Raw genomic sequence first — 24,188 nt, forward strand, 5'->3', positions numbered from 1 at the left:
ATCGTCTTCTATAATAAAAAGAAAAACAATCATATCCCTCACCTGTGTGTCACTCTGTCCCACGCTGTAATCCATGTCTGGGGATAAACAGTTTTCAACCTGGACGGTGCCAAGATGCGACCATCCAGGCTGAGAACTTATACCTCTGATCACAGCTGTGGGCTCACGCTGTCATTTGATTTTACCGCTGATCAGAAGCAGTGTTTTTGGCGCTGTCATGCACATAACAGCATGTAAAACACCCAGCGTTCGGGGGCCGAACCTGAACAATAAGGGTATGTTTTCATGATCAGTAAACGCTGCAGGTTGGACGCTGTGTACACCTGCAGCATACAGATGTTACAGCATAGTGGAGGGGATTTAATGAAATCCCATCTCCACTATGCATGCACGAACGCCCCGGCAACCCTGCGTAAACAGATATACGGGCGCGTCTTTCCAGACCGCAGCATGTCAATTTATCTTGCAGAGACGCTTCGTCTCTGCAAGATAAATATCACCGTCCAAAGTATAGGACGCGGTGATACCGCATGTTTCAATAAACACACGCGGAATCACCTGCGTTCAAAAGCCGGCAGCGCTTTAAAGTTTGGATTCCCTCATCTCTAGTCAGCACACATACGTATTACTCCAGTCACATGGCACTTACTGATCAGCTTGCCGTAATGAGGGCTAAGCTGCAGTATATAAGAACAGCCACTACGCCGAGTAAGGAGCTGTAATGTTAAACCTCGGTACATAACTTCCGATGGCCAGGGGCATCAGCTGACCAGCCAGGGTGCCGGGTGTCAGACCCCATATTATCTCATAATAAGGTCACCAATATCAGAGACCCAAAACACTTCTTTTAAGGACCACTCCAACGTTTTTTAGGTGTGCATTATGAAACCCTGGAGAAAATGCTTGTGTAATATGCTTCTGGTTTTCTTGAGTGACAAATATTGTACGGAACCTGTGACAAGTCTCCTACTACTTTCGAAAAAATTTTGTATTTAGGTTTCCTAATCTTAATGAGTTTATCTTGTAAATATTTGCATAGAATGTAACTTAAAAGAAAAAAAAAGTATAATAGCATAAAACAAAGCAAAAAGCCATGCTTGCGGGCCATTTTGTTTTATGATTTTCATCAGCACTGCAGCACATATGGCTTCAAAGATCACCCACTGAGATCACATCTTACAGGAGAAAATCCCAAAGACAGTGCAACAGCGTGCGCCCTGCAGAATTGTGTGAGACTCGAAAGGAGTGGGAAATCAAAGTTGGTATTAAAACCTTTCAACTTTGTAAGCACACAATTTTAGAAAAAAAAAACACCTCTTCCAACTCACACAGCTTGAACATCAAAACAGAATGTAAAGGAACACGCTCGTGTCTAAAAGCTAAACATGTTTTGACAATTTACTGTACATACTCATTTAATACATTTATCGTACATATTATAAGAGGAAGTAACATGGTCGAACGGTGCCCATTACAAAATTATGAACGTACCAATGTCAGGATTATTTTTACTGCTCACCAACATGTTAACCCCTGTTTTTACGTGACATATTATACTTTATATTATTAGTAAATTTAGGCTGATAATGTTTTTAGTTTATTTATGAAAATATCAAAAATTTGACACAAATTTAAATAGACTAGCAATTTTCAAACTTGGAATGTTTATTCTTTTACTCCAGATAGTCATACCACACAAAATAGCTGAATAACATTTCTCTCATGTTTACGTTACAGCATCACTTTGTCAAATGTCCTTTATTTTGTTAATGCTGTTAAAAGGTTGTAACATTTAGCAGCTATTTTTCATTTTTTAAATTTGTTACTATTGTATTTTGAATGTCTTTAGATGACCTATATGTTAAAACCTCAAAGGCGATATTTTAAAAATAGCACCTGTAATCCTACTCAAAACTGATGTCAGGTAGTTAACCCCTGCTTTTCAGGAGTTAATGCAACGTGGAATTCACAGGAATGAAAAATTATGTTTTTACCACCAAAAAAGGTTGTTAACATCTGAACATGCTACTATAGCTGGCAGTATATAAGGCCATTGACTGGCGTTGGCAACCACCAGGACCACAAAACTGTGCTATCATGCTGCCAATGGGGATAAAAAGTAAGCCCCCATGCTATGTTAACCATCTAGCTGCTGTTCTAACTATAGAAAGGAGCATCTAAGGGTTAAACAGCCATGATTGGTGCAAACACCATTTGTATCTGATGCAGCAGGGTGATGGCTATAGTGTATAACTGACAGCTAATGCATTGTCACCTGTCAGGGTATGCTAGGAATATTGGCGGTTACCTTATATACTCGAGTATAAGCCGAGGCACCTACTTTTGCCACGGAAAACTGGGTAAGCTTATTGACTCGAGTATAAGCTGGGTATGCATTGTCCCCTCATCCCTGTATTGCTATGTGTGGCTCCCATGGTCTCCTAGTTGTATGCATGGCTAAGTGTTCTCCCCCTTGTGTATGCATGGCTCCGCCTCCTCCCCCGTCTCCCTCCTCGCGCGGTCCTGCATTTCCGTTGCCCTGGCAGCTCTGCTCAGCGGTCACATGTACCGCTCATTAAGGTAATGAATATGCGCTCCACGCCTATGGGAGTGGAGACTTGTACGCATTCATTACCTTAATGAGCGGTACCACGTGACCGCTGAGCAGAGGAGAGCTGCCGGCGCAACGGAGCTGCAGGACCGCGTGAGGAGTGTGAGTATGATGTCACAGTCACCGGCTCCTGCCGCTGCTCCCCCTTCCCGGCCGGCTTTCTGGCAATGACTCGTGAATAAGCCGAGGGGGGGCGTTTTTAGCACAAAAAAATGTGCTGAAAATCTTGGCTTATACACGAGTATATATGGTATTTATTTTACCATTGTCCTCCCAAAAGCAAAGAAGAATTCTAATGGGAGGCTGCAAGGTTGATATCTGGTCCAAATAGCAGTCTGTTATAGAGCAGAACGAGTTGAGTAGATTAATAGTTTCACTAGAAAAGTTTCAATATAACTTGTTTGGGTTTGGGGTAGTAGTTCTTCCTAGTATTAATGCTTTGGCTAATTTAAAAGCCTTGCTTTAATAGGAGAATATTCACATTTAATCTTATAACAATCCTGCGCTGATGAATGTTTTCATAGCGCAAGATACCTTTTTTACAACTCTGTCAAAGTCATTGGCAAAGTACTGGAAGGGAGATATGTATCACTTAGCTTCAGTGATATGAGGATGGCAAAATGTTCCAGCACATTAAGTGGTTAGATTGGGTTAATTGGCCATGTTTAGGGCTAGGTTTAGTAAACAGCTTGAAGCGTGGGTGGGAGGCTGTTCCCAACATGTCCCAGGGTGGAGTCCAGAGAATAAATACACAGCCTTCTGGCTCATTCAGTGTTGGGTGTGACTGGAGATGGGAGCTCCAGAGCTGTGTTTGAGACGAAGTTGATCCTTTTTTTAATGTTTGTTTCCTGATCGGGCAGATCCCCCTAGCAACACGGACTCTGTCATCTGTTTCTGTTTTCCTGTTAGGCCAGAAATGCGGTGTTTATGTTATACCTTAGCAAACCAGTGGAAATGTTAACGAGACAGTGTTTCTGTGCCTACCTCTATGAGCAGCTGAGTTAGCATCTACCACACACCTCAATTGCCAGCATTATCTAAACCTGGGTGTGAGATATGTTAGCCCCAAGTATTACATTTTCACACTGAGAAATGGGTAAGAATGGCACCAAAATTTGTCCCACAATTTCTGCTGAATGTAGAAATATCCCATACGTGGCTGTACAGTACTACTTTGCCATATGGAGAGACTTGGGAGGGACACAGCGCTTTTTGCCTCTTGGAGCGCAGATTTTCCTAGACTAGTTTTCGGATTCCATATAAGGAGCCCCTAAGTGCTAGAAAAGCAGAATCCCCCTCAAGTGACCACATTTTGGAAATTATAACCCTTTGGGAATTTATCTACAGGTGTAGTGACTATTTTGATTTCCAGAAAGAGGCAACTGTGGATGTTGCGGACTGAAAATTGCAAACTTCCGTTGTAGTGACCAGTACATTATGCCCAGCCCGTGCTTCTGGAGACACGCACCTGATTAGGCAGGCTCTCATCACTACAGAAATGCCAAACATGTGGGCGCAAAATGTGGTTTAGGAACACTGGAGCTCAGAAGGGAGGGGGCATTTGGATTTGGGAGCGGAGAATTTGCTGAATTTCTTTTGGCGGGTGAGGAGCCATTTCGCTTTTCCAGAGCCTTTGTGCAACCAGTAACATGGAAGCCCCCTATATTTCTGTTAACAGATGACAGACCTGAGAGAGGACTTGCTTTTTTTGTGGATTGAGTTGAAGCTTTTATTGGGAACATTTTACATAAAGTTTGGGATCACAGTTATCCGGCGCTCTACGCTGGCCACTTACTTATGGTTTCCATCTAAAACTCTGAGTAACTTGATTCAGATGAAACCCCCGGTGGATCCATTCACTATAATGAGGTAGCAGAGTTAGTCTGGACTTCATCTGGCCTCTGTTCCACGGTGTCCTTTTTTTCAGAAGTGCACAAAACTGTGGCCGACAGCACTTTTATGCAATCCTAAACAGACGGACACCGCCAGATCACAGGTCAGACAATGTCCACAGTGTCTCCATCTGCCTCATTATAGGGAATCTTCTGCCAGGGGTTCTGTCTGAATCACATATTTCAGAGATTTACATGGAAACCCCAATGCAAGCACTCAGCGCAGAATAAATGTGTGTGCCGAGCCATTACTGCGAGCTTTGGGAGGCAGAATGAAAAAAAAAAAAAATCAACAGCATGTGAAGAATTGTTTTTTATTTTTACGCCGTTCCTGTGCGGTATAAGTGATTAGGCGACTTTATTCTTCTGGTCGGTGCGATTACAGCGATACCAGATTTATATCGGGTTTTTATGTTTGGCTTTTGTCACACACTAAAAGACGCTTTTTATTGCGAAAACAAGTTTTTGCACCATATTTTGAGAGCTACAATATTTTTATATTTGACAGTCATGTGAGGGATTGTTTTTTGAGGGACGAGCTGACATTTTCATTGGTACCATTTTCGGGCACATGATCACTTTCTATTCTGATTTTTGGGAGATAAAATGAAAAAACAGCAATTCAGGAATTGCTTTTTGTGGTTTCTTTTTATACCATTTCGCCTGTGGTAAAATTGGTAATATAGCTTTTCTGAGCCTCAATGTGCCTAAAACCACATTTAGCGTCCATGTTTGTCAGTACTGTAGCCATGCGAGCCCACTTTATTTAGGGAGTTCGCTTCTCCAGAAGCATGAGCTGGGCATACTGTATGGGAACTACATTGTATTGGGCACTACCACGGCAGATTTGCAATTTTCACTCAGCAACATCCATTGCTATTTGTTTCTGAAAAACACTCGTAGTCAAAATCGTCACTACACCTGTAGATTTCCAGAGGAGTTGGGGTCACTTGAGGGGGGGATTCTGTTATTCTAGGACTTAGGGGCTCTCTATATGGAGCCCAAACTATTCTAGAAATCTGTGCTCTAAGAGACAAATAGCACTCCTTCTTTCCGGAGTCTTGCTGTGTGTCTCCATAGGCGTGGAGTGCATATTCCTTACCTTAATGAGCAGTACCACGTGACCGCTGAGCATAGGAAAGGAGAGCTGCTGGCGCCAGACATCGGAGATGCAGGGACGTGCAAGACCACGCGAGGAGGGTGAGTATGACGGGGGAGAAAGGGGAGGATGCTAAGCCATGCATAGAAGGGGGAGGAGGGGGAGGAAGATGAGCCATGCATTGGAGGGGGAAGATGGGGAGGACGCTGAGCAATGCATAGGGGGAGGACGCTGAGCCATGCATAGGAGGAGGACGGGGAGGACGCTGAGCAATGCATAGGGGGAGGACGCTGAGCAATGCATAGGAAGAGGACGGGGAGGACGCTGAGCCATGCATAGGGGCAGGACGGTGAGGACGCTGAGCCATGCATAGGGGCAGGACGGGGAGGACGCTGAGCCATGCATAGGGGCAGGACGGGGAGGACGCTGAGCCATGCATAGGAGGAGGACAGGGAGGACGCTGAGCCATGCATAGGAGGAGGATGAGGAGGACGCTGAGCAATGCATAGGGGGAGGACGCTGAGCAATGCATAGGAAGAGGACGGGGAGGACGTGGAGGACGCTGAGCCATGCATAGGGGCAGGACGGGGAGGACGCTGAGCCATGCATAGGAGGAGGACGTGGAGGACGCTGAGCAATGCATAGGGGGAGGACGCTGAGCAATGCATAGGAAGAGGACGGGGAGGACGCTGAGCCATGCATAGGGGCAGGACAGGGAGGACGCTGAGCCATGCATAGGAGGAGGACGGGGAGGACGTGGAGGACGCTGAGCCATGCATAGGGGCAGGACGGGGAGGACGCTGAGCCATGCATAGGAGGAGGACGTGGAGGACGCTGAGCAATGCATAGGGGGAGGACGCTGAGCAATGCATAGGAAGAGGACGGGGAGGACGCTGAGCCATGCATAGGGGCAGGACAGGGAGGACGCTGAGCCATGCATAGGAGGAGGACGGGGAGGACGCTGAGCCATGCATAGGAGGAGGATGAGGAGGACGCGGAGCCATGCATAGAAGGGGGAAGATGGGGAGGACGCTGAGCAATTTATAGGGGGAGGACGCTGAGCAATGCATAGGAGGAGGACGGGGAGGACGCTGAGCCATGCATAGAAGGGGGAGGACGCTGAGCCATGCATAGGAGGGCGGGGAGGACGCTGAGCCATGCATAGAAGGGGAGGAGGGGGAGGAAGCTGAGCCATGCATTGGAGGGGGAAGATGGGGAGGACGCTGAGCAATGCATAGGGGGAGGACGCTGAGCCATGCATAGGAGGAGGACGGGGAGAACGCTGAGCAATGCATAGGAAGAGGACGGGGAGGACGCTGAGCCATGCATAGGGGCAGGACGGGGAGGACGCTGAGCCATGCATAGGGGCAGGACGGGGAGGACGCTGAGCCATGCATAGGAGGAGGACAAGGAGGACGCTGAGCCATGCATATGAGGAGGACGCTGAGCAATGCATAGGGGGAGGACGCTGAGCAATGCATAGGAAGAGGACGGGGAGGACTAGGAGGACGCTGAGCCATGCATAGGGGCAGGACGGGGAGGACGCTGAGCCATGCATAGGAGGAGGACGTGGAGGACGCTGAGCAATGCATAGGGGGAGGACGCTGAGCAATGCATAGGAAGAGGACGGAGAGGACGCTGAGCCATGCATAGGGGCAGGACAGGTAGGACGCTGAGCCATGCATGGGAGGACGCTGAGCCATGCATAGGGGCAGGACGGGGAGGACGCTGAGCCATGCATAGGGGCAGGACGGGGAGGACGCTGAGCCATGCATAGGAGGAGGACAAGGAGGACGCTGAGCCATGCATATGAGGAGGACGCTGAGCAATGCATAGGGGGAGGACGCTGAGCAATGCATAGGAAGAGGACGGGGAGGACTAGGAGGACGCTGAGCCATGCATAGGGGCAGGACGGGGAGGACGCTGAGCCATGCATAGGAGGAGGACGTGGAGGACGCTGAGCAATGCATAGGGGGAGGACGCTGAGCAATGCATAGGAAGAGGACGGAGAGGACGCTGAGCCATGCATAGGGGCAGGACAGGTAGGACGCTGAGCCATGCATGGGAGGACGCTGAGCCATGCATAGGGGCAGGACGGGGAGGACGCTGAGCCATGCATAGGGGCAGGACGGGGAGGACGCTGAGCCATGCATAGGAGGAGGACAAGGAGGACGCTGAGCCATGCATATGAGGAGGACGCTGAGCAATGCATAGGGGGAGGACGCTGAGCAATGCATAGGAAGAGGACGGGGAGGACTAGGAGGACGCTGAGCCATGCATAGGGGCAGGACGGGGAGGACGCTGAGCCATGCATAGGAGGAGGACGTGGAGGACGCTGAGCAATGCATAGGGGGAGGACGCTGAGCAATGCATAGGAAGAGGACGGAGAGGACGCTGAGCCATGCATAGGGGCAGGACAGGTAGGACGCTGAGCCATGCATGGGAGGACGCTGAGCCATGCATAGGAGGAGGATGAGGAGGACGCGGAGCCATGCATAGAAGGGGGAAGATGGGGAGGACGCTGAGCCATGCATAGGAGTAGGGAGGGGAGGACGCTGAGCCATGCATAGAAGGGGAGGAGGGGGAGGAAGCTGAGCCATGCATTGGAGGGGGAAGATGGGGAGGACGCTGAGCAATGCATAGGGGGAGGACGCTGAGCCATGCATAGGAGTAGGACGGGGAGGACGCTGAGCAATGCATAGGAGGAGGACGGGGAGGACGCTGAGCCATGCATAGAAGGGGGAGGACGCTGAGCCATGCATAAAAGGGGAGGAGGGGAAGCTGAGCCATGCATTGGAGGGGGAAGATGGGGAGGACACTGAGCAATGCATAGGGGGAGGACGCTGAGCAATGCATAGGAGGACGGGGAGGACGCTGAGCAATGCATAGGGGGAGGACGGTGAGCCATGCATAGGAAAAGGACGGAGAGGACGCTGAGCCATGCATAGGAGGACGGGGAGGAGGCTGAGCCATGCATAGAAGGGGGAGGAAGCTGAGCCATGCATTGGAGGGGGAAGATGGGGAGGACGCTGATCAATGCATAGGAGGAGGACGGGGAAAATGCTGAGCAATGCAAAGGAGGAGGACGGGGAGGACGCTGGGCAATGCATTGGAGGAGGACAGGGAGGACGCTGAGCCATGCATAGGAGGAAGGGGAGGAGGCTGAGCCATGCATAGAAGGGGGAGGACGCTGAGCCATGCATAGAAGGGGGAGGAGGGGGAGGAAGCTGAGCCATGCATTGGAGGGGGAAGATGGGGAGGACGCTGAGCAATGCATTGGAGGAGGACAGGGAGGACGCTGAGCCATGCATAGGAGGAAGGGGAGGAGGCTGAGCCATGCATAGAAGGGGGAGGATGCTAAGCCATGCATAGAAGGGGGAGGAGGGGGAGGAAGCTGAGCCATGCATTGGAGGGGGAAGATGGGGAGGACGCCGAGCAATGCATAGGAGGAGGACAGGGAGGACACTGAGCCATGCATAGGAGGAGGACGGGGAGGACACTGAGCCATGCATAGAAGGGGGAGGACGCCCAGCCATGCATACAACTAGGAGACCGGGGGAGCCACACATAGCAGGACAGAGTTGAGGGGACAATGCATACTCAGCTTCTCGTGTCAATAAGCTTATCCAGTTTTTCGTTGCAAAATTAGGTGCCTCGGCTTATACTCGGGTTGGCTTATACTCGAGTATATACGGTATCTGGTTTCATGGAATAAAAACATCAGAAGTTTGAAAATTGCGAAATTATCTAAATTTTCGCCACATTTCCGATATCCTCATAAATAAAACACAAAAATAATCGACCTAAGTTTACCACTACCACAAACTACAATGTCACAAGAAAACATTCTCAGAATCACTGGGAGACATTGAAGCGTTCCAGAGTTATTACCACATGAAGTGATGCTGAACTGGAAAATTTAGTCTGGTCAGGAAGGTGAAAACAGACTTTGAGGGGAAGGGGTTAAGGAGACAAACATTATGTCCCCAGGAAGACTTAGACACAGTTTATTTTTTAATCTTTAGGTTGTAAACACAACAAAATACTATTATATGTATAATGCTATACACATGTTAGGGAAAGATAACCAAGCTGCAGATTGTAGAGACAATAAAATATGGAGAAAAAAAAGTACAGAAACATTCATTACCTTAAGGAGATACGAGGCTTTATCAACCTCAGCTTTTGCAACAACCTGACAGATCAAATCGAAATATTGGCCAGGCTGAACATCTGATAATTTCCGTCTTGAGGTAGAAAACTGCTGCAGCCCCATCTGCCAATGGCGTAATATTTCTACGGTTTTCTGGTCTTCTGTAGTAAAGCTATAACGCTCACTAGAAGTCCTTGGAACGAGTGGAGCGTCAACCGTACCTTCAAATACTAACGCTGAGAAACCACTACTACTAATACCTTGAAATTCATTGTTAAACTTCTGGATCTAAGAGGAAAAAAAAAAATAAGATCACAAACACATCCTAATATACATGATGAATGTGTAAACGTGAGCGGCCAAAATGAAACTAGTCACAAAATTGTAGTTATTTGGCCAAGGAGACAGATCATACCATCTATATCAATGTTAGGTAACAACAATACTGTGGGTCCAGGACCACCACCAATAAATATTAATATTGCAAATTTACAATAAAGGGAAGATTTTTTTTTGCCCTACTTTCTTACCATAACAATTCTGGCCATGACAGAAGAAGAAATTGCCTAGACGAGACTATGCGAAGCTCCACTGTTGGATATCCCCTTAAAATGGGTTTTCTCAAGAACAAAGTGAATTTTAAATCAACATTTTAATCAATAGTAAGAGCTGTGGTATGATCAGACCATGTCCCTGCACGGTCAGACACAGCCATTACACAGTGTATGGCAGGGTCACATTTATAGGATTATCTCGGCACAGGAACATTTTATTTTTTGACACATCCAATTGTGGAACTTATTTTTATTCCAAGACCTATTCAACCAGAAATGTATTATGGGTATTATGGTGCTACGCTGACTTACACTAAATCCAATTTGCCATTTTACTGATGTTTAGCTAACGAATAACAAGTCATCAGAAACTTTTGGATAGTGCAGGGAATAAGACACAACTGCCTACTATATACCTGATTTATATTCTGCAAAGTCGGGCACATTTACCCTGCGGGAATTATTCTTGGACATAAGTGTGCACTGTGCGCAAGAACTACTCCTGAGAACATGCCAAAACATTAAAGGGAACCGGTCACCCCGTTTTTTGAGATTGAGCTATAAATACTGTTAAATAGGGCCTGCGCTGTGTGTTCCTATAGTGTATGTAGTGTACCCCGATTCCCCATGTATGCTGAGAAATAACTTACCAAAGTCGCCGTTTTCGCCTGTCAATCAGGCTGGTCAGGTCGGGAGGGCGTGGTGACATCGCTGGTTCTTCCTCAGCTTTACGTTGGTGGCGTAGTGGTGAAGACACAGCGCGCGATCTGCGCTGTCATCCCTTTCGTCGGTGGGGGCGGCCATCTTCCTGGGGCCGCGCGTGCGCAGATCGAGTGCTCTGCTGCACGGGGCTTCAGGAAAATGGCCGCGGGATGCCGCGCGTGCGCATTAGAGATCGCGGCGGCCATTTTCCCAAAGCCGAGATGCAAACTCGGCTTTGGGAAAATGGCCGCCGCGATCTCTAATGCGCACGCGCGGCATCCCGCGGCCATTTTCCTGAAGCCCCGTGCAGCAGAGTACTCGATCTGCGCACGCGCGGCCCCAGGAAGATGGCCGCCCCCACCGACGAAAGGGATGACAGCGCAGATCGCGCGCTGTGTCTTCACCACTACGCCACTACGCCACCAACGTAAAGCTGAGGAAGAACCACCGATGTCACCACGCCCTCCCGACCTGACCAGCCTGATTGACAGGCGAAAACGGCGACTTTGGTAAGTTATTTCTCAGCATACATAGGGAATCGGGGTACACTACATACACTATAGGAACACACAGCGCAGGCCCTATTTAACAGTATTTATAGCTCAATCTCAAAAAACGGGGTGACAGGTTTCCTTTAACCCCTTCCCGACCCATGACGCCACGTAGGCGTCATGAAAGTCGGTGCCATTCCGACCCATGACGCCTATGCGGCGTCATGGAAAGATCGCGTCCCTGCAGACCGGGTGAAAGGGTTAACTCCCATTTCACCCGATCTGCAGGGACAGGGGGAGTGGTAGTTTAGCCCAGGGGGGGTGGCTTCACCCCCTCGTGGCTACGATCGCTCTGATTGGCTGTTGAAAGTGAAACTGCCAATCAGAGCGATTTGTAATATTTCACCCATTATAACGGGTGAAATATTACAATCCAGCCATGGCCGATGCTGAAATATCATCGGCCATGGCTGGAAATACTAGTGTGCCCCCACCCCACCCCTCCGATCGCCCCCCCACCCCCCCGATCTGGCCGGTACACTGCTCCGGCTCCCCTCCGTCCAGTGCTCCGCTCCCCCCCGTGCTCGTGCCCGCTCCCCCCGTGCTCCAATCACCCCCCCGTGCTCCAATCACCCCCCCTGCACTCCGATCCACCCCCCCCCGTGCTCCGTTCCACCCCCCCGTGCTCCGTTCCAGCCCCCCCGTGCTCCGTTCCACGCCCCCCGCGCTCCGTTCCACCCCTCCCGCGCTCCGATTCCCCCCCCCCGTGCTCCGATCCCCCCCCCCCGTGGTCCCCCCCCACCCTATCATACTTACCGATCCAGCCGTGGTCCCGTCCGTCTTCTCCCGGGCGCCGCCATCTTCCAAAATGGCGGGCGCATGCGCAGTGCGCCCGCCGAATCTGCCGGCCGGCAGATTCGTTCCAAAGTGCATTTTGATCACTGAGATATAATCTATCTCAGTGATCAAAATAAAAAAAATAATAAATGACCCCCCCCCCCTTTGTCACCCCCATAGGTAGGGACAATAAAAAAATAAAGAATTTTTTTTTTTTCCACTGTTAGAATAGGGTTAGGGTTAGGGGTAGGGTTAGGGTTAGGGGTAGGGTTAGGGTTAGGGGTAGGGTTAGGGGTAGGGTTAGGGGTAGGGGTAGGGTTAGGGGTAGGGTTAGGGGTAGGGCTAGGGGTAGGGTTAGGGCTAGGGTTAGGGCTAGGGTTAGGAATGTGCACACGTATTCTGGTCCTCTGCGGATTTTTCCGCTGCGGATTTGATAAATCCGCAGTGCTAAACCGCTGCGGATTTATGGCGGATTTACCGCGTTTTTTTCTGCGCATTTCACTGCGGTTTTACAATTGCGATTTTCTATTGGAGCAGTTGTAAAACCGCTGCGGAATCCGCACAAAGAAGTGACATGCTGCGGAATGTAAACCGCTGCGTTTCCGTGCAGTTTTTCCGCAGCATGTGTACAGCGATTTTTGTTTCCCATAGGTTTACATTGAACTGTACACTCATGGGAAACTGCTGCGGATCCGCAGCGTTTTCCGCAGCGTGTGCACATACCTTTAGAATTAGGCTATGTGCACACGGTGCGGATTTGGCTGCGGATCCGCAGCAGTATTCCATCAGGTTTACAGTACCATGTAAACATATGAAAAACCAAATCCGCTGTGCCCATGGTGCAGAAAATACCACGCGGAAACGCTGCGTTGTATTTTCCGCAGCATGTCAATTCTTTGTGCGGATTCCGCAGCGTTTTACACCTGTTCCTCAATAGGAATCCGCAGGTGAAATCCGCACAAAAAACACTGGAAATCCGCGGAAAATCCGCAGGTAAAACACAGTGCCTTTTACCCGCAGATTTTTCAAAAATGGTGCGGAAATATCTCACACGAATCCGCAACGTGGGCACATAGCCTTAGGGTTAGGGTTGGAATTAGGGTTGTGGTTAGGGTTAGGGGTGTGTTGGGGTTAGTGTTGTGGTTAGGGGTGTGTTGGGGTTAGGGTTGTGATTAGGATTATGGCTACAGTTGGGATTAGGGTTAGGGGTGTGTTGGGGTTAGTGTTGGAGGTAGAATTGAGGGGTTACCACTGTTTAGGCACATCAGGGGTCTCCAAACGCAACATGGCGCCACCATTGATTCCAGCCAATCTCGTATTCAAAAAGTCAAATGGTGCTCCCTCACTTCCGAGCCCTGACGTGTGCCCAAACAGTGGTTTACCCCCACATATGGGGTACCAGCATACTCAGGACAAACTGCGCAACAATTACTGGGGTCCAATTTCTCCTGTTACCCTTGTGAATCTAAAAAAATGCTTGCTAAAACATAATTTTTGAGGAAAGAAAAATGATTTTTTATTTTCACGGCTCTGCGTTGTAAACGTCTGTGAAGCACTTGGGGGTTCAAAGTGCTCACCACATATCTAGATAAGTTCCTTGGGGGGTCTAGTTTCTAAAATGGGGTCACTTGTGGGGGGTTTCTACTGTTTAGGCACACCAGGGGCTCTGCAAACGCAACGTGACACCCGCAGACCATTCCATCAAAGTCTGCATTTCAAAAGTCACTACTTCCCTTCTGAGCCCCGACGTGTGCCCAAACAGTGGTTTACCCCCACATATGGGGTATCAGCGTACTCAGGAGAAACTGGACAACAACTTTTGGGGTCCAATTTCTCCTGTAACCCTTGGGAAAATAAAAAATTCTGGGCTAAATAATTATTTTTGAGGAAAGAAAACGTATTTATTATTTTCACGGCTCTGCATTATAAACTTCTATGAAGCACTTGGGGGTTCAAAGTGCTCACCACACATCTAGATAAGTTCCTTTCAGGGTCTAGTTTCCAAAATGGGGTCACTTGTGGGGGGTTTCTACTGTTTAGGCACATCAGGGGCTCTGCAAACGCAACGTGACGCCCGCAGAGCATTCCATCAAAGTCTGCATTTCAAAACGTCACTACTTCAATTCCAAGCCCCGGCATGTGCCCAAACAGTAGTTTACCCCCACATATGGGGTATCACCGTACTCAGGAGAAACTGGACAACAAATATTGGGGTCAAATTTCTCCTGTTACCCTTGGGAAAATTAAAAAATTCTGGGCTAAATAATTATTTTTGAGGAAAGAAAACGTATTTATTATTTTCACGGCTCTGCATTATAAACTTCTATGAAGCACTTGGGGGTTCAAAGTGCTCACTACACATCTAGATAAGTTCCTTTGGGGGTCTAGTTTCCAAAATGGGGTCACTTGTGGGGGGTTTCTACTGTTAAGCCACATCAGGGGCTCTGCAAACGCAACGTGACGCCCACAGAGCATTCCATCAAAGTCTGCATTTCAAAACGTCACTACTTCACTTCCGAGCCCCGGCATGTGCCCAAACAGTGATTTACCCCCACATATGGGGTATCAGCGTACTCAGGAGAAACTGGACAACAACTTTTGGGGTCAAATTTCTCCTGTTACCCTTGGGAAAATAAAAAATTGCAGGCTAAAAGATCATTTTTGAGAAAATAATTTTTTTTTTTATTTTCATGGCTCTGCGTTATAAACTTCTGTGAAGCACTTGGGGGTTCAAAGTCCTCACCACACATCTAGATTAGTTCCTTTGGGGGTCTAGTTTCTAAAATGGTGTCATTTCTGGGGGATCTCCAATGTTTAGGCACACAGGGGCTCTCCAAACGTGACATGGTGTCCGCTAATGATTGGAGCTAATTTTCCATTTAAAAAGCCAAATGGCGTGCCATCCCTTCCGAGCCCTGCCGTGCGCCCAAACAGTGGTTTACCCCCACATATGGGGTATCAGCGTACTCAGGACAAACTGGACAACAATATTTGGGGTCCAATTTCTCCTATTATCCTTGGCAAAATAGGAAATTCCAGGCTAAAAAATCATTTTTGAGGAAAGAAAAATTATTTTTTATTTTCATGGCTCTGCGTTATAAACTTCTGTGAAGCACCTGGGGGTTTAAAGTGCTCAATATGCATCTAGATAAGTTCCTTGGGGGGTCTAGTTTCCAAAATGGGGTCACTTGTGGGGGAGCTCCAATGTTTAGGCACACAGGGGCTCTCCAAACGCGACATGGTGTCCGCTAACAATTGGAGCTAATTTTCCATTCAAAAAGTCAAATGGCACGCCTTCTCTTCCGAGCCCTGCCGAGTGCCCAAACAGTGGTTTACCCCCACATATGAGGTATCGGCGTACTCGGGAGAAATTGCCCAACAAATTTTATGATCCATTTTATCCTACTGCCCATGTGAAAATGAGAAAATTGAGGCGAAAAGAATTTTTTTGTGAAAAAAAATTACTTTTTCATTTTTACAGATCAATTTGTGAAGCACCTGAGGGTTTAAAGTGCTCACTAGGCATCTAAATTAGTTCCTTGGGGGGTCTAGTTTCCAAAATGGGGTCACTTGTGGGGGAGCGCCAATGTTTAGGCACACAGGAGCTATCCAAACGCGACATGGTGTCCGCTAACGATGGAAATAATTTTTCATTCAAAAAGTCAAATGGCGCTCCTTCCCTTCCGAGCCTTACCATGTGCCCAAACAGTGGTTTACCTCCACATGTGAGGTATTGGTGTACTCAGGAGAAATTGCCCAACACATTTTAGGATCCATTTTATCCTATTGCCCATGTGAAAATTAAAAAATTGAGGCTAAAAGAATTTTTTTGTGAAAAAAAAGTACTTTTTCATTTTTACGGATCAATTTGTGAAGCACCTGGGGGTTCAAAGTGCTCACTATGCATCTAGATAAGTTCCTTGGGGCGTCTAGTTTCCAAAATGGGGTCACTTGTGGGGGAGCTCCAATTTTTAGGCACACGGGGGCTCTCCAAACGTGACATGGTGTCCGCTAAAGAGTGGAGCCAATTTTTGATTCAAAAAGTCAAATGGCGCTCCTTCCCTTCCAAGCCCTGCCGTGCGCCAAAACAGTGGTTTACCCCCACATATGAGGTATCAGCGTACTCAGGACAAATTGGACAACAACGTTCGTGGTTCAGTTTCTCCTTTTACCATTGGGAAAATAAAAAAATTGTTGCTAAAAGATAATTTTTGTGACTAAAAAGTTAAATGTTCATTTTTTCCTTCCATGTTGCTTCTGCTGCTGTGAAGCACCTGAAGGGTTAATAAACTTCTTGAATGTGGTTTTGAGTACCTTGAGGGGTGCAGTTTTTAGAATGGTGTCACTTTTGGGTATTTTCAGCCATATAGACCCCTCAAACTGACTTCAAATGTGAGGTGGTCCCTAAAAAAAATGGTTTTGTAAATTTCGTTGTAAAAATGACAAATCGCTGGTCGAATTTTAACCCTTATAACTTCCTAACAAAAAAAAATTTTGTTTCCAAAATTGTGCTGATGTAAAGTAAACATGTGGGAAATGTTATTTATTAACTATTTTGTGTCACATATCTCTCTGGTTTAACAGAATAAAAATTCAAAATGTGAAAATTGCGAAATTTTCAAAATTTTCGCCAAATTTCCGTGTTTATCACAAATAAATGCAGAATTTATTGACCTAAATTTACCACTAACATGAAGCCCAATATGTCACGAAAAAACAATCTCAGAACCGCTAGGATCCGTTGAAGCGTTCCTGAGTTATTACCTCATAAAGGGACACTGGTCAGAATTGCAAAAAACGGCAAGGTCTTTAAGGTCAAAATAGGCTGGGTCTTGAAGGGGTTAACCAAAGGATTCCTCCCAAATTTACTTGTTGCACTGTATTTATAGTATACAGATATAAAAGACTTTTACATGGACTCAATAGCGTACCTTTATTCTATGAAATCGAACAATATCACCAATCTTATAAATTTTTGGAAGCGAATCTTGATTTCCACTGAAAAATGTGCACTTCAGCTTCACATTGGATTGGTCCTCAATTGTAATAATAGAACAATAGTCTGTAATAAAAAAAAAAGAATGCCAAGTCCCCTTGCTATGCAGCTATGCTCTAATCAGAACATTCAGAGTCTGGACAGATATATTCCAAAGATTCCATTTCTGTAAATACTCGTGCAGACAACTGTATTTTCCATCCGATCACATTCAAACCAATATTATTCAATAAGGACATGCAAATATTATATATTTTTTTCTGACAGATACTGTCTGAGGGGGAGAAAAAATAAAATAAAAATCACAGCATGTACATTTGCATTTGATTGTTAAATAGCACTCGGCCATGCAAGGGAATGGGGGAAAAAATCTGACCACACTGGGAGGACATTTAAATGGACTGACAAAATGCAGATTTTTTTCCCCATTGTATCCTCACCCAAAAAATATCAGATCACACTTAACACTTGGATTAGCATAATCTGACAGATTTTCTCGTATGAGAAAAAACATGGTCGTGTGACTCTAGCCTAAGACCTATTAATAAAGCGCACTTCTACTGGAGCTGTTCCACTGGGCACTGAACCAAATGGTAACTACATGATGGGATATACTGTATAGCAAGAAAACAATATCATGTCCAATAAATATTGTGGGTAGGTCCAATTCTCATTAATTTATGGTACGCCACACGGCTGTGTTGGCTTTACTGACCAGCATACAGCCGGATTTCAGATGGTACACTTTACAAGACACAGATGGGAGCATGACAGAGTTTTAAAGGATAAAATGGTGTAGTTACTCTGCCCACCAAGAGCAACAGAAACGGGATATCAACTAATGATATCTGCCATGCAAATAATAATGGAAATATTTACAGAGAACCTGTCACCATGAAAATACCATCCAATCTGAAGGCACCATGTTATAGAGACGGGGGAGATGAGCAGATTGATATAGTTTTATGAATGAAGCTTCAGTAGAACCAATATTTTAATCATTTAATCATCAGCTCTTTCTAGGATTATTGGTCCTGTGTGCAGTCCTATCAGTGACTGACAGCTTTCCTTGTACAACCCCTGGCAAAAATTATGCAATCACCGACCTTGCAGGATTGTTCAGTCAGTTGTTTAATTATGTAGAAAAAAAGCAGATCACAGACATGGCACAAAACTAAAGTCATTTCAAATGGCAACTTTCTGGCTTTAAGAAACACTAAAAGAAATCAAGAACAAAAAAATGTGGTAGTCAGTAATGGTTACTTTTTGTAACCAAGCATAGGGGGAAAATTATGGAATCACTCAATTGTGAGGAAAAAATAATGGAATCACCCTGTAAATTTTCTAACACCTGCATCAAATTAGATCTGCTCGATAGTCTGCATCTAAAAAGGAGTGGTCACACCTTGGGGAGCTGTTGCACCAAGTGGACTGACATGAATCATGGCTCCAACACAAGAGATGTCAATTGAAACAAAGGAGAGGATTATCAAACTCTTAAAAGAGGGTAAATCATCACTCAATGTTGCAAAAGATGTTGATTGTTCACAGTCAGCTGTGTCTAAAATCTGGACCAAATACAAACAACATGGGAAGGTTGTGACAATATGGTATGAAATATCATATAAGTTTAGTTGCTCTTCAGCTCATGAGGTGGGCTAAACCCCCCCTTCACTAGCTGACTCTCCCTGTTTCTCTCTGGGCTACAGACTGTATGCTAGAAGGGGGTTTTATTGCCCTGGGGTCATAAATTCCAGGCTCGAGGAAAGTCCCTCGCCCCCTCCCACCTGCACTAGCTGGAACTGGAAAAATGGCTCCAAAATTCATGAAAGATTCTTTGTTTGGTTTTTGTACGATATTATGCACCATGTTTACGTTAAGAACACGAAAATACCGTATATACTCGAGTATAAGCCGACCCGAGTATAAGCCGACCCCCCTAATTTTGCCACAAAAAACTGGGAAAACTTATTGACTCGAGTATAAGCCTAGGGTAGAAAATGCAGCATTTACCGGTGAATTTCAAAAATAAAAATAGATGCTCCATACCGTTCATTATTGCCCCATAGATGCTCCATATACAACTGTGCTATATAGAATGCTCTGCACCTTTGATTATGGCCCCATAGATGCTCCTTATAATGCTGTGCCATATATGCTCTGCACCTTTGATTATGGCCCCATAGATGCTCCTTATAATGCTGTGACCCATATATGCTCTGCACCTTTATGGCCCCATAGGTGCTCCTTATAATGCTGTGCCCCATATATGCTCTGCACCTTTATGGCCCCATAGGTGCTCCTTATAATGCTGTGCCCCATATATGCTCTGCACCTTTATGGCCACATAGGTGCTCCTTATAATGCTGTGCCCCATATATGCTCTGCACCTTTATGGCCCCATAGGTGCTCCTTAGAATGCTGTGCCCCATATATGCTCTGCACCTTTATGGCCCCATAGGTGCTCCTTAGAATGCTGCTGGTGCTGCCATAAAAAAAAAAAAAAATCACATACTCGCCTCTCTTCTCAGGACGCCGGCGCTTTCAATAATTACCTGCTCCTCTGCGGCTCCGTCTCCAGCACTGACGCTCAGCAGAGGGCGCGCACTGACTACGTCACAGCGCCCTCTAACCTGAGCGTCATTGCTAGAGGACGCTGCAGACGGAGCCGGAGCGAGGAGCAGGTAATTATAGCGCTGCGCTCCCCTTACCTGCTGCGGCGCGGTCCCTGCAGTCCCTGGCTTCTCCGGCGCTGCAGCTTCTTCCTGTAATTGAGCGGTCACATGGCACCGATCATTTACAGCAATGAATATGCGGCTCCTCCCCTATGGGGGTGGAGCTGCCTATTCATTTCTGTAATGAGCGGTGCCATGTGACCGCTCAGTGCAGGAAGAATCTGCAGCGCCGGAGAAGCCAGGGACTGCAGGGACCGCGCTGGGAGCAGGTAAGTATAACTACACAGCCCCCGCTCCCCCTCCCCTGCTGACACCCGGGTATATGACTCGAGTATAAGCCGAGAGGGGGACTTTCAGCCCAAAAAAATGGGCTGAAAATCTCGGCTTATACTCGAGTATATACGGTATATATTCGTATTCTCACTCTGTGTATCTACCCATCCCGCGAAACACGGGCTTCTAACTCCATCTGGTAAAGAAGTAGTGATTTCTCTGTAAATATGTATCCCAGATAGGACATATTTGATCTCATTAGAATGCTCACGTTAATCCGAGATGAATGATGGGTTTGTTATGACTCTGACATGTTTTGTAGTGAAGTTATAGAAATCAGAGAAAATAGTTTAAAGTTTACTCAGAATGTAGAGAGGAGGGTCTGGATAAGCCAGCCTTTCTGTGATGTCACAGCCTTAAGGTTTTAAGTGTGTGGCAGGCTTCCCCAGCTCAGACTTCTTCTTGACTTCTTGTCTTCTCCTGAAGCCAGCAGCACGTCCAATGAGCTGGGACGTATGGAAAAAACTCCACTAGCCTGGTTGCCTGCCATGCTTTGAACATGTGAGTGTTACTTTTTCTCATTTAATCCCTGTTTACTTCATAATTACCCTTGTACATATTTGCAATTGTCTCATTTGTAACATCTTTATAAAATATTTTTGATAAAGCACTGCCTAATTTTTTATGGGATATAATATTATGTTAGTTCATTCTCCATGCTCTAAACGTACCCTAAGTCTCCTTAAGAGAATTACGCTACTGTGTTGGGTTAGCTTCGGACCCGTTTAATCAAAGCTGGTGGCAGCGATAGTGTGCAGACTGTTGAGTGATGCTGTAGCGACTGCGGCGTTGATAATTATTGTTCCTGCCTGGGTGGGAGTAGTTATCGCGTCGCTGCAGCGTGCCCAATAGCCAGTACATAGCAGGCAGCCTTTCTGGCGACTAATTACCCAGGGTGCAGTACCTAATCTGACCTGAGAGTAAGGGGGGCGCCAGAGAGCTGCAAGTGTTAAGTGGAACTGTAAGCGGGATATACATAAATCCCTGCAGTTTGTGGTATATTGAAAGCAGTGGGATACCTAGAATAAGCCCCTGCTGTAAACTAAGAGGTCAATAGCCTTGTGTGTTTTCTCGTCACATTGTTAGCAGTGGAGGGATAACTAAGATAAGCCCCCCTGCACATGTGATAGCCGTCTGTTGGCCTAAAGTCACCCCAACCCGTGACGCAGGGGTGACGGTCACGGTGTGAATCGTGACAAATTGGTGGCAGCGGTCAGGGGATTCCTGACAAAGGTTGTTAAAGGCAAACATACTGGCAGACCAAGGAAGACATCAAAGCGTCAAAACTGGAAACTTAAAGCAATATGTCTCCAAAACCGGAAATGCACAACAAAACAAATGAGGAACGAATGGGTGGAAACTGGAGTCAACGTCTGCGATCGAACTGTAAGAAACCGCCTAAAAGAAATGGGATTTACATACAGAAAAGATAAAACGAAAGCCATCATTAACACCTAAACAGAAAAAAACAAGGTTACAATGGGCTAAGGAAAAGCAATAGTGGACTGTGGATGACTGGATGAAAGTCATATTCAGTGATGAATCACGAATCTGCATTGGGCAAGGTGATGATGCTGGAACTTTTGCCGTTCCAATCTAATATATAAAGCTGAGTGTGTGTGTGTGTGTGTGTGTGTGTGTGTGTGTGTGTGTGTGTGTGTGTGTGTGTGTGTGTCCGGGATTGGCATCTGCACCGTCGCAGCTACAGCCATAAAATTTTGCACAGTCACACGTCTGGACCGAGAGCGTCATAGGCTATGTTGTGAGGCGAAATTTTAACCCCACGCGTTTCAATTCACCAATTTTGCCCCTATCTACATAATGGGGAAAAAGTGAAAGGAAAAGTGTTGGAGGCAAATTGACAGCTTCCAGTTGTGAACAAGGGGGACTTAGCGTGAGAGCGATGGCGCCAAAGAATATATACCGTACAGTTGCTAAGGTGGGGCCCCGACATGGGATACTCACCACACACGGGGATATGAACACACACAAAATGCGCCACACTCTACCACGTGCTTGAACACATATACCACCCTCAGCACACATTTCACCACACATACACCAACCTCGCCACATAAAAGTCGAAACACAAAGGTCGTTGCTCAAAACTCGCCACGCGCAAAACTCGCCACATGCAAAACTAGGCTCACGCAAAACTCACCTCATGGAAAACTTGCCACACGCAAAACTTGCACACGCGGAAAAATTGCCACATGCACAAAAGTTGCAACACATGCAAAATTTGCCTCACACAAAACTTGCACATATTCAAAACGCACCACACATAAAACTCGCCAAGCGTAAAACTCGCCATGCGCAAAACTCGCTGCACACAACTTGCTACACTAACCTGTCACATGCAACTCGACACACAAAAATTTGCTACACGCATGTTGCCACACAAAACTCATCTCACAAAAGTCGCTACATGCATGTCGCCACATGCAACTCAACACACACAACTTGACACATGAAACTCGCCCTAAAACACACACAAGTCTGGTATTATCCATCAAAAATAAAAATCTGATTAATAAGCAGACAAACTACAAGAGCAACAAATGTACCATATAGGAAGTATGGCAGCTGTCAGTCACATGACCTGTCTATTATGTGTATGTGTGAGCTAATATATACTGCCAGGGGGAGGGCTTCTTGTTGGCTGGGGATTTATCAGGCTGCCAATTTAGCTTACAAATACTGAGGTAAAAATACTGAGCAAATAACGTGCGAACGAGGTCTAATACAGGAGGAGATGACACACAGATATATACTATATACAGGAGATTACACACAGGTATATACTATATACAGGAGAGATGACACACAGGTATATACTATATACAGGGGAGATGACACACAGATATATACTATATACTGGAGATGACATACAGGTATATACTATATATAGGAGGAGATGACATACAGGTATATAGTATATACAGAAGAGATGACATACAGGTATATACAATATACAGGAGGAGATGACACAGCAGGTATACACTATTTACAGGGGAGATGACACACAGGTATATACTATATACAGGGGAGATGACATACAGGTACATACAATATACAGGAGGACATGACACAGGTATATACTATATACAGGAGGAGATGACATACAGCAGGTATATATTACTTACAGGGGAGATGACATAAAGGTATATACTATATACAGGAGCTGATATACAGGTGTATATTATATACTGAGGTGAAAATGAGGGGTGTGAGGTGAAAATGAAAAGGTGTGAGTGCAGAATGAGAGGAGGGAAAATAGTGGAGTGATCGGAAAATGACAGATGTGAGGTCAAAATGACAAGTGTTAGGGGGGAATGAGAGGAGTGAGGGGGAAAATAAGAGTGAGGGGGAAAATGAGAGATGTGAGGGGGAAAAATGAGAGGCGTGATGGGAAAATAAGAAAAGTGTGGTGCTATAACTAACCACAGATATTTACTATGCCCAGGCAACGCCGGGCTCTTCAGCTAGTGAGATTTATAAAGATGACTGCCTGAAGAGAACATGCAAATTCCCATAGTCATTGATGATATGGGGCTGCATGTCAGGTAAAGGCACTGGGGAGATGGCTGTCATTACATCTTCAATAAATGCACAAGTTTATGTTGATATTTTGGACACTTCTTATCCCATCAATAGAAAGGATGTTTGGGGATGATGAAATCATTTTTCAAGATGATAATGCATCCTGCCATAGAGCAAAAACTGTGAAAACATTCCTTGAAAAAAGACACACAAGGTCAATGTCATGGCTGGCAAATAGTCCAGATCTCAATCCAATTGAAAATCTTTGGTGGAAGTTGAAGAAAATGGTCCATGACAAGGCT

The 24,188-nt window shown here is 46.3% G+C and overlaps 1 protein-coding gene across 3 annotated transcripts in view; it reads right to left on the minus strand.

Annotated features, from left to right (window-relative positions):
• The window catches only part of POT1 (protection of telomeres 1), a 93,409-nt gene that overhangs the window by 49,111 nt on the left and 20,110 nt on the right, over positions 1-24,188 (minus strand). For all 3 annotated transcript variants that reach the window (XR_011320740.1, XM_069764912.1, XM_069764910.1), the window contains exons 3-4: positions 17,271-17,401; positions 9,753-10,043 (exon numbers count right to left, since the gene is read on the minus strand). Coding sequence is in view for 2 of the 3 variants with exons in the window: in XM_069764912.1 (XP_069621013.1) it covers positions 9,753-10,043; positions 17,271-17,401 (422 nt within the window). In the remaining variant the exon portion in view is untranslated. The remainder of the gene's footprint in view (positions 1-9,752; positions 10,044-17,270; positions 17,402-24,188) is intronic.

Source organism: Ranitomeya imitator, chromosome 4 (genome assembly GCF_032444005.1).
Source record: "Ranitomeya imitator isolate aRanImi1 chromosome 4, aRanImi1.pri, whole genome shotgun sequence".
Classification (NCBI taxonomy): domain Eukaryota; kingdom Metazoa; phylum Chordata; class Amphibia; order Anura; family Dendrobatidae; genus Ranitomeya; species Ranitomeya imitator.